The sequence below is a fragment of the Pteropus medius genome, unplaced genomic scaffold (assembly GCF_902729225.1).
Source record: "Pteropus medius unplaced genomic scaffold, Ma_sr-lr_union100, whole genome shotgun sequence".
NCBI lineage: Eukaryota > Metazoa > Chordata > Mammalia > Chiroptera > Pteropodidae > Pteropus > Pteropus medius.
Window position 1 is genome coordinate 13,906,591 of NW_024352784.1, and position 11,707 is coordinate 13,918,297.

Here is an 11,707-nt window from a genome sequence, read left to right on the forward strand (position 1 = left end):
TACATGTATAAGCTTGCAAGTCTGTCTTTTCCTTTGAACGCTAGGTTCCTTGAAAGCAAGGACCATGACTGATTCATTCCTTTATTTTTTGAACCTAGCACAGTGCCTGGAACACAGCAGGTGCTCAACACATGTTTACTAAACTAGTGAATGGTCTCAGAGAATCTGGATGAAGTCTTATTGCAGCCCCTTACTCTCTGGGAGACCATGGGCAACTCACTTGGGCTTTCTGGGCCCCAGTGTCCCTCCCATAAAAACAATAATGCCTGCTTCACAAAGTTTTTTGGGATCGAATGAGATGATCAATTGGGAAGCATGTCATAAGCTCCAAAAGTAAAACAAATATTCTATTTCCTCATTATCATGAGGTATGCTGAGGAAGCATGGGAGGAATTGCAGTAAACAGTGGTGGTAACTACATGAAGGGTAAGGAGGCATGGGCAGAAAAAATACAGACTGAGTCCTTGTGAATCTGAAGGAGAAGGACACAGGGGACACTGTCCTGTCAATTTCACCTTCAAATGATATTTCCAATCCAACCCTTCTCTCCTCTGCCCTGCCACCTCCCACATCCCAGCTGCTGCCTTTCACTTTCCATGCCCCCGTTGCTGTAGCAGCCCCTAATTGGTCTTCCTGCTTTCACTCTTGCCCCTCTCCAATCTGTTCTCCACATGGCAGCCAGAGAGATCTTTCACTAATATAAATCGGATCTTGGCACTTCCTTGCTTAGAACCATTTAATAATGTCCTGTTTTTCAGAGGATGAAACCCCAACCCGAATCCCATGGACTCCAAGGACCTACACAGAATTGAAACTCCTGAGCTCTCTCCACCCTATGTTCAGGAAATTCTCTCCTTGCTCATCACACTTCTATGGAACTGCCTGTTGTCAGTTCCCAGAACCTGCGATGCCAAGCTGCCTGTTGCTTCTAGGCAACACATGTGCTATTCTCTCTACCTGAAACGCTGCTACCAGCTTTTCTTCCGGCTGGCTCCTCTTTCTTTAGATCTCCTCTCAAAAAATCATCTCTTAAGAGGTCTTCCCTTATGATTGAAATAGACCCTCTGTTATTCTCTCACACTGTACCCTGTTTATTTCTTCTCTACCACTAATAACTATCTGAAAAATTTTGTTTGTTACTTACTGTCTTTCTCACTATATTATATAATCAATAAGGAGAAGGATCACAGCTGCCATGTTTATTATATTATTACCAACACCTAACAGTGCCTGGTAGAGAATAAGTACTCAATAAAATTTGATGGTTGGATGGATAGATGGATGGACAAATGAACAGATAGATGGATGAATGGACGGATGGATGAATGAATGAATAGAAGGACGAATGGATGGATAGACAGATGGATGAACAGGGAGGCAGGGAAGTATGGAAAGAAGAGATGAGATCCAGGACAGAAAGCAGGACTCTGTAAGATGAAAAGGTCCACTCAAGCTGGCATCCCTAGGTAGCCTAGTGCCACCATGAAGACCCTCAGGATGTCTTGTATAGAAAACTGTTGGAAGAGGTGGCCATGGAAACAGGAGGTGAGAGAGCTCTGGGCAAAGTTTACCTCTTCCAAAAGTTTTCTTTGCTTGGAACTAATACATGTAAAGCACCTATAAGAATATCTGGAATAGTAGGTATTATATAAGTGTTTATTATTATTATTATTATATCTAATATTATTATTCTAGCACTATGAGTCCCAGATAAGGCAGCTGACTCTGTGTCCAGTTGACTCATAAAAGGTTACAGAAATTGAGCAGTTCACTTAATTGAAAAACAGCTGAGGCTGCTTACGACCCTGCAGCCCTGTAGCCGAGGCTGGTTCTTGGAGGCAGGACTGTCCCTCTGCTCGGCAGGCCCGTCTCTCTGCTCGGCAGGTCCACCCTCCCAGCACCACCTGGCCGGCTGCCCACTGGCACCTATGCCATCATCTCCCACAAGCATGGCTAGGCAGCTTCTAAGGTGTCTCAGATGTGAGGAGAAGCTGCTGCCAGCTCTTGGAGTGTGAGAACAGGGGAAACTTTCTAGCTCTGACGGGCCAATTGCAAAGCCTCTTTCTAAAAATGGCTGTTAATAGGTTTTTCTCCACACTCTCTATCTTTACTCCTGCTTTATCAGGTGGCAACTGCATTGCTATTCACTGTCCTGTGACCTGAAGTGATTTCACCAGTCAAAACAAATAATCATAGACTAGAAGAGACCAAATATAAAAGAGATAAGAAGGGAGAATATGACATGAGGGCTGAGCTTTCTGTCAAATGGTTTGTGAACTGTCTTCAAGATCATGTTACTGCAGAGAAAAAATAGAAAACCTGAAACGAAGATGGAATCAGGAGCATGTCCATTCATCAGAAATGGATACATAAGGAGTGACAGCAGGAGCTGCATTAGCAGATGTTTAGGTTTGCAACAAAGAACAATGTTTAATATTTCAAAGCTTCTCTTTTCTATGGAGAGACAGTAAGATAATGGTATACTTCAAAAGGCTGTGGTATTGTATTAAATAAGTTAAGGTATAAAAACTACCTAGAACAATTCCTGGCACACTGTATGTCTACCGTGAGAGCAGACCCAGCCCCACTTCCGTCATGAGGGTACTTGGCAGCCCTTCTCCTACTGGGGAAGTCACCAGACAGCTCAGTAACTCAGACGTTCAGGTATTGGCTCCCTCTTTCTGTTTTGTGAAAGAACCAAGCAAAATAAAACAAAGGAACTATACCACCTCGTTCAGGTATTGGCTCCCTCTTTCTGTTTTGTGAAAGAACCAAGCAAAATAAAACAAAGGAACTAACAGAGTCCACCTTCTCCAGAGTTCCACGCCACAGAGGAGTATGTTTTGGGTCCAATTATGCTATGGGTTTCATGAAGATCTACTACCAAACAACAATACAGAACCCAGGCAAAATGCTTTTGAAAATATTCTCAAGTTGCTCATCATTCATCCCTATCCCCTGTGGTCCTTCTAGCTTTCAATATTGCTTTTAAAAGCAAATGCAACTTTGATTTTCTCTTATTCAGGTTCCTCAAAAGCTGATGATCTTTCCATCAAAAATCCCTCTCCTCAAATGACAGAGTACATTTTACTCTTTATTGTGTCCTTTTGGTAAGAGCTGTGTTTTAACCAGGCTGCCAGGCAACCATTTGGGTACAGAATGAATGCATGCTTTTAACGGCTGACCTCAGCACCCCCAATAGTAGGATAGCCCTCAGATTTTCATCGCACAGTCATAGAGCATCTTTTGTGCTCTGCATCAGAAAGGCAGTCAGACACCACCCCAAAGGATTTCCCAATGTACTTTCTACACATCAAAGTGAAGGTCTGGAGGCCGACTATAAACCATGCCTTTGCAAACAAAAGTGCTGCACATTGGTGACCCCTTTGCAAAGTTCCTATAAATCAAAAGGCTTTTTTTCACTTCCTCTCACTATGAGACTGGCATTTACAAAGAAGAGGGTAGATGATAAAAGAAACCTTTGGTAGAAATGACAAAAATGCAAAGTAAAATAAAGCCACGACCTCCAGAGCCTACAGAGGCCCCAGAGGCCCAAGAGAAACTAGAAACAAGGAGACTGGAGATGAGTCTTAAAAAGTGCCCACAGATTATCAATACAGAGAGCCCAGGCTCAGATAGGCTTAGAAGCCAGTTGGCCCAAGTCTGAGTCAGACAACAGGTATTTCCATATGGAACCTGCCCTCTATGCTGCTGCTTACATAATCTAGATATTGTTATTTACAACTGTTTAAAACAGGCAGCAAGTTCCTATGTTAACATTTTATTACACGAATCTAAACATATCCCCTTAGAAGATAACAAATTAAATGCAGGCAAATCTTGAAATAAGATTATTTTAGGGATTTCCACAAGATAAGAATGCCACCCCTATGTGAAAGATAGGTCAACTTCCGAAAGTTGGTCTGAATGTTATTTACTTGACTCTAGAAATTTAGCTTCCAATAGAAACTGTAATCTAAAATTGAAAAGAGAATGTAACACTAAAGAAACTACATAAAGAGGATATAAATCTCCCATAATTCCACTGCCCTAACATAATCATATTCACACATTTACTTCCAAGTCTTTTTACAGAATTACATCTTTTTGCAGTCACATTCATGGTTATAGATTCCACTTAGTATTTTGCATTCTGAATTAAGCATTCATAAACATAAGCCAGCATTTCTGAAATCTTCATAATGACCATACAAATGCTAATCTAACACATAATATACTTTCTTTGGAGAGCAATTCAACTATTTATAATAACATGTTTATGAGAAAATACTCTCTGAGCATCAACTTTGGGTTCCAGGAGTAGGAAATCTTCCTGAGCTTCTGGCATCTCATCCTACACGTCCTTGAATTTCTGACCCCTGGGAGCTAAGGTGCTTCCTGGTATGGTGTCTTAGTCCACCAACATTGCTATAACAAAATACCACAGACTGAATGGCTTGAACAACAGAAATTTATTTCTCACAGTTCTGGAGGCTGAAAGTCCCAAGATTAAGGTGTTGCCTGATTCAGTTCCTGGTGAGGACCATCTTCCTGGCTTGCAGATGGCCATTGATTATATTCTCACATGACGGGGAGGAGGTAGCAGTTCTCTTCCATCTCTTTCATAAGGCTCCACCCTCATGATCTAATTACCTCCCAAAGGCCCCATATCCAAATATCATTACACCTGGGGATAAGGCTTCAACATATAAACTTAGCGGGCAGGAAAGATAGGCACATTCAGTCCATAACATGATTTTCCTTGTCTTTAACAGGGGTGCTTCAGGATGGGGGAATCAGAGGGGTCTAGAACAGGGATGGGGGCTCCAAGGACTCAAAGCAGAGGGTGAGAGTTTTGGGAAGTTAGAGATGCTCACAGAAGTTTGGGTCTCCTACCTGTGGTCCACTCCCTACAAATTGCCCTTTTGATTTTTTCTACATGCCTCAAAAATGTCTTCTTCCATCTCTGGTTCCAAGTCACCACCTATGTCTACTGAAGAGGGACTCTTTCTTCCCCAGGCTTCGTTTAATGGCGGTAAAACTAGAAATACAAAGAGTGAACATCTCTGAGTTGTGTTACTCCAGTCTTCACTCTAAAGTAGGTCTCCGGGCACACAAAGGGCTGATGTGAGCTTTACCCACACTCCAAATATAGGTGATTCTGGGCATTTTGATACCACGAAAGGATCACTGGGGAAGGAGAGGCACCAGGGTGAAAAAACGAGTCTTTGGTGAAAGGGGAGGGTGAAAGAAAGGGGTGAGAGGAAGGAGCCTCAGCAGATATCTCTCTGAATGATTCACTCATCCAATAACTGTTTATTGACTGCCAACTATGGGCCGGTCAATCTTCTAAGTATGTCAGATACATCAATGAACAGACAAAAATCCCCGCCTAAATGGAGTTTATGTATAGTGAGGAAATACATACAATAAATGAGATACAGTAAGTAAGAAAATTAAATAGTATGTTAGGAAGTATCAAATACTATGGGGGAAAGTAGATCATGTTAGGGTCACCAAGAAGGTTGAAAAGACTGCTTCTAACTTTATATGAGATGGTCAGGATAAGTCTTACTAAGAAAGCAAGAAGCCTTGTGGAAAGTGAGGGAGTTAACCATGTGGCTATTTAGGGAAATGTGTTCTAGGAAGAGGAAACAGCCAATGCAAAGACTGTAGGCAGCAGTGCGCTGAGTGTTTAGGAGCAGCAAGGAGGCCAGAGTGGTTTGGGCAGCAAGCAAGGCTGAGAAGTAGCAAAAGATGAGGTCAGAGAGGGTCAAATCATGCAAGGCATTATAAGAACTTTGACTTCACAAGGTTTTGAGCAGAAAAGTGGCATGATCAAATTTAGTTTTAAAAGGATCACACTGGCTGTTGTGTAGAGAATAAACAAGAGGGACACACATGGAAGCAAGGAGACCAACTTGGAGGCTGCTGCAGTCATCCAGCAAAGAGATGTTCATAGCTTGGGTCAGGGCATATCTGTTGTGAGCAGGGCTTAGATTCCAGCTCCAGTCTGAAGATAGAGCAACAGGAATATCTGGTGGATTAGATATAGTGTCTGGAAGAAAAAGTGTGGTTAGGGATGTGTGCAAGGTTTCAGCCTCTCAAGGTGTGGTTACCAGACATTGGAGTGGGTTGAAAGGGGTAAGACTGGAATTTTGGAAGCCAATGAAGAGGCTCCTACATAATCTAGACATGAGATGATGGAGGAGTGAACAAGGCTGGTGGTAGTGGAGATGTAGAGAAACTGATGGATTTTAAAGGTTGGGGCAAAATTAACAGTAAAAAAATTAAAGCCGTTTGTGGTAGTTTCCCCAGTATCCATTCTCTCTTTCCTTGATGTGTAGAATTTTTAGCTGAATATATAGGTGCTCCACTAAAGATTCTATTTCTCAGGTTCTCTTTGCAGCTAGGTGTGGCATATGATCAAGTTCTGGGCAATTGGATGTGAGTGGAAGTGATATTTGGAATGTCCAATTTGTGCCTTTCAAAGACATTTCTCTTACCACTGGCTTCTGTATGGAATTGATGGCAGAAGCTAGAGCAGCCGCCTTGGATCATGAACTGTACATGCACATTGAGGATAGCAAAGCAACAAGATCCAGCCACATACCAACCTGCAACTGCCTATCCAGACTTGTTTATACGAGATAAATAGGTTTCTCTCTTTCTGAGCCTCTGTATTTGCTGTTCACATTGTAATAGTTGCCTAACCTTTAGCCTAACTAATACAAGTTCTTTTAGCTGTTCCAAGCACAAAGCCCTAACACCAAATGTTATCAGTCCCATGAAGGCAGGACAGTATCCAACAGGAGAGGATTTAATTCTAGCTTGTCTCTGCTTGTTGGTTCATAAAATATCTAAAAAGTATTTGAGCTTCGAAGCCCTGAGTCACTGCACAAGAGGCTCAAAGTCTAGAGTAAACTGCTATACATGGAACTAATGTTTACTTAATAATCCATTGCTTCTCTTTCAATCACAGAGGGAGCAATTCAACATCACATCAGAAACAGAGGTCTCAGGAAGACATATTATGTTATCTGCCTTTGGGGAAGAAAACAGTATCACCAACAAAGTTTAATTCCCCATACAACCCAGATATCATCTCCTGACTGATCAATGAGCCAAGTGTGTGATGACGGACTCTCCCTACCAAAAGGAAGCAAGATCAAGTTCAAAGCTGGCACCAAACAAAAACATATACTTTAATCAAAGGCAAATTCTAGCTGTGTGGGAGTCTAATAAATCACTGCTGAATATAGAAAGAATTGAGTTGAAATCTATGTAGCCTCAGACATGCAGCCAATGCTGCAGCGCTGGCCACCAAGCCTTTCTTTACACATTCACTAAACTAAGCACATCAAGTCCACATGGGAAGGTGGTCGCCTGCAGTGCTTCATAGTTTCTAGGGGCCCTACTACATAAAATGCACTGATCCATAACCACAGCAATTTGAATGAGCACCCTTTTCATTCATTATTTTCCCTATCAAGCTCAAGAGATCAAAAAACTACAGAGAAGCAGGTGAAGGGTCAGTGGAATTTTACTGCAAAAATCATTATTGGCATGTGGGTCAAATGGGAAGGCTGATGCACTCTGGAAAATCATACACCCACTTCAGTGAAATTCCCTGAAGTCTGGGAAGATTTGGGTCAAGTAAGTATATTTCCTCCAAATCCAAATGGACACCCAAACTAATTTCAGGTCTCACAGTTTGTGACTCGTAGTCTGAACAATTCCGGGCTACAGCATCTCTTAGGGCCCTTCCAACCCTGATTCTGGGAATTGTCAACATGATCATCTAATATACAGTGCTCTAATTTTCAAAATGACTCCACCAAGGCTATCTCCCATGATCCTTACGGCAGTGGGATGACATGGGCAGAGGAGGTCACAAGATTTATCATGGATCACAGAGCTGGGACTGGACCCTGTCATTGCACAACAGCAGCCATGCATGGCCTGTTCAGCAGCTCTTCCTCTCTAGGAGACTCCCTCCTCTTGACGTTCCTCTGCCCTCAAGCTTCAACGTAAATGCCTCTCCTAATCTGTCCAATGTGGGATGCAAATCTAGCGAACACATTCCAAGAATGGAGTGTTGATTTTCATATTCATGCCCTTGCTAGATCCTTCAGGAACCACCTCCTGCCAGTCACAAATGCATGAAACCAGTCCCTGCCCTGGAGGAGTTTAGTCTTGCAGAAAATAAATCCACCCCCAGATCCACCCACTAAGCATAGCACCCTTTCAAAGCTGCCCTTCTTTTGCTTTCTGTGATGAACTAAGGTGTTCTGTTTAATTCAGCCAGTCCCCCCATCTGGCTGATGGAGAGTGCTAAGCTTCAAGCCTTCACTGGAGACTCTGAGTGCTGGAGGTCAGCATAACGACAACAGAGTGGCACTCCAGTGGGAGTGAAGGGCATTCACAGCAGATCCCAGGCAGTGTTGCTGCTCCATTGCTTCCCCTCTCTCCCCAAGGGTGAATGGGGATGCCAACAGGCTCTCCTGGCATCATCCTAGATACCTTCCTGACTACAGATGGGCATCAATTGACCTTAGGGATATATATATATAAAATTTAACATCATGAAAAGGTCAGGTCCCCTAGATTTATGCAGAATATCCCATTTACATTATTTAGGAGGAAAAATTTCCATCAGAGACCAGGGACAGGGGCAAGAGTGTCTCTAGAGAGCCAAAAGCCTAGGGCTAAAAATTAGATATTCAAGCTCTTCCTGTATTTTTTAACTATTCACAAAGCAATAAGTGCTGATTGGTAATATGCCAGTACTTCTAAGGCAATTATTGTCAAAATGACTGGAGTTTGTAGTGGGAATTTATTGTTATGCTTTCCAGCATCCATCCCTCCTCCCTCCGATGGCAGCACAAATTTATTGTGGGGGAACCACATGCCCTGTGTGTTAAATCAGTTGGTTTGGGTGGCCCTACCTTAAACTCTATTTTTAACTCTAGGGGTGGGTCCTGACTGGCTTACATTATGGTGATTCATTTGAGAATGGGAAGGGAATCCAATCAGAGTCAATGAGAGAGCAGGATAATTTTTCCGAGGCTTCAGAGAAAGTATCCTTTTTCTTCTGCAGGATCTACCAGAAGAAAATGTCTCTATCCCTGGATGGTGTGGGATGACAACAGGCGATGGGGGATTGTGACAACATCAAGGTGAAAGACTCCACTGGATGGAGACTGAGGATTAAGCTGATGTTGCAGAAGCAGAGCAGAGAGCCAGAGAAAACCTGCATCCTTAGGGATGCCATCTTGACTGCTGGGTCAAGCTTTGCCTACAATCCACCCTCTAGATATTTTTAGTTAAAGGCACCTTTTGTTTCCTTAAGCTAGTTTGAGTTATTTTCAACACCTGCTACCAAAGTAAATTAAAATCATAAAACACATTAAATATCCTCAAGTAGGAATATACAAAGGATTTAGTTTCTTTGGCGGGGGGAGGCAGGGAGATAGTATGATAGGTAGAGTTTAAAAGAAAGATTTTTTTTCTTAGCTTTTTCTATTAATTCTGCAGGAAACAATCACAACACTTAGCATCTACGTAATTGTTCCTATTTCTCAATATGTTATTTACTCACTTGAATTTCACAATTCTGAAACAAAGCAATTATTATAATTTTTATTTTGTAGTAATTACTTATCAAGGGCTTTATATAATTTAAAATATTATATCAAATTCAGTAATTCATTTGATTGTCACAAAACCCAAGTGAAGTAGAAAAAGTGGGTCTGTCATAACATCCCTTTTAGGCAGGAGAAAGATGAATCTCAGAGAAATTAAATGAGATGCCCAAGTTAATTGCAGGAGGTGTAGGGAGACAGGTATCAAAATCCAGGTCTCTTGCTTCCTGAGTTTTAATACCATTCTCTCTTTCTTAGCTCAGCCTTCTGAACCAATAATACTAAACTCTATTTCCAGAAACAAATGTGTGTGCTCTTAGGCACCACATAAGCAGTGGGCTGAACTTGATCAAAGCACCGGAGATCCAGATCTGGACTCCAGGGGCAGAGCTACCAGATCTAACTAGTTGGTGACCTTGAGCAAGTTCCCTTGGTCTTATTTTCTCATCTGTAAAAGGAGAGGTTTGAATTAGGATCACTGATGCCCCTTCAAGGTCTAAAGATTCTGTAATTCTAGACTTTCCTGTCTCAGCTCTCAAATTAATCTTTTTCTCAGGATAATAATAATAACCGTAGGTGACATTTGTTCTCACCGGGTGCCAGGTACTGTGCTAAGAACTCTACCTCCATTTTCTCTTTAAATCTCAGAGCATTCCTGAGACTGTCTCTTTTACTGATAGGAAACTTAGACTGACAGACGTTAAAGGAACTGCCCAAGATCGACAGAATTAGTATGCACCAAGGGGAGATCTGATCCAGGTCAGACTGGTCGTGAGGACCTGAACCCATTCTATATTGTTCTCACAGAAGAAACTGGGCTACCTGCATTACAGGTCACCTCTTTCTGAGCAGAAGAGGGGTGGGGGGCGGGGCGGAGGGGTAAGCCAAACAGAGCTACATCTAGCCACTGTAACGCAAAAATGGAAAACTGCTGGAACGGCGCCTGGGAGGATCCTTCCCAGGCCCAGGAGGCGGGGCGCCGCCCTCCGCCCGCGACAGGATATCGGCTTGGGCCATCCTACCTTCTGTGACCGTTACCTTGTTGAGATGCGGATTCCTGGTGACATCGTACCCTCGCTTCTTCAGGGGCACAGGGCGCACAGGGCCGGGCTTGGAGCGGCAGCCTCGGGCGGGTGCGGAGGGCGCCCAGCGCGGGATGGAACGGCAGGCTCGGTTGGGCAGGAGAGCCAGCCGAGGGCCAGTGCCCAGCGTGGCGCCCATGCTCCTTGCGCAGACCTGGCACCGGGGAGAAACCAAGGTCAGGGGCGCCTTCCGACCAGGCAGGCCCTTGCGTGCTGCAGGGCACTGAGCCTGAGCCCCGGCCACGTCCACAGGGAGAGGGCTGGGGGTCCCGAAGGGTTAAAGGCGCCAGCCCCGCCCCTCTTTAGCGGCCACCTGCGCGGCTCCGGGGCTTGCGGTGCGCAGGCCTTGCCAAGCGCCGGGCAAAGCGAAAGCAAGCCCAGGAAGCAGATTCTGTGCGGATGACAGCTGCGTCACCCCCGCTCTCATCCCCGTGAAGAAGCGACTGCGCGGCGAGGAGTCCCTGAACCTTCAACCCTGCTCAGTGGCTTGCCTAGGTAGCCTCCTCCCGCAGCCCACCTGCACTGCGCCCGAAGCTGTTGTCCACGCGGCCCTGCTGCGGGGCAGGCGGGGCGAGGCGCTGCAGACCGTACGTTCCCCTCCTGCCAATGGCTGGATCGCGCCAGCGGCCGCGTGAGCGCGAGGCTGGTGCGTTCGGGAAAGAGCAGCCCTCTCACCCTTGTTCTCAGTGCGGAGCTTGCACTGAGGACATGCGTGCACATGCCTCCCTAGAGACAAAATGAAGCTCAGAATGCCCTCTGAGCCTCTCCCCATCCTGACAGGCTGAACGCACGGAGGGGGTTTAGCATTTGCGGATCAACATACCCTCTGACTCTCCCGCTATTTAAGGAAGACCGTGGATCCGGGATTCGGAGTAGAAATTCTGAGACACCCAGTGCTCAGTGTTGTGATGTGCTGTCCAGTACAAAAGCCATTAACTACATGAGGCTCTTTAGATTTAAATGGAATAAAATTACAAGTCT

General features: G+C 44.3%; 1 protein-coding gene across 2 annotated transcripts in view; it reads right to left on the bottom strand.

Annotated features, from left to right (window-relative positions):
* The window catches only part of ME3 (malic enzyme 3), a 172,036-nt gene extending 160,645 nt beyond the window's left edge, over positions 1-11,391 (bottom strand). The window contains exons 1-2 of one of the 2 annotated variants that reach the window (XM_039848267.1): positions 11,244-11,391; positions 10,683-10,880 (exon numbers count right to left, since the gene is read on the bottom strand). In XM_039848267.1, coding sequence (XP_039704201.1) covers positions 10,683-10,865 — 183 coding nt within the window. In that variant the 5' untranslated portion in view covers positions 10,866-10,880; positions 11,244-11,391. Of the gene's footprint in view, positions 1-10,682; positions 10,881-11,039; positions 11,199-11,243 lie in introns of those variants that run through there. The other variant, XM_039848268.1, reaches the window with a different exon arrangement.
* Positions 11,392-11,707: the final 316 nt, after the last annotated feature.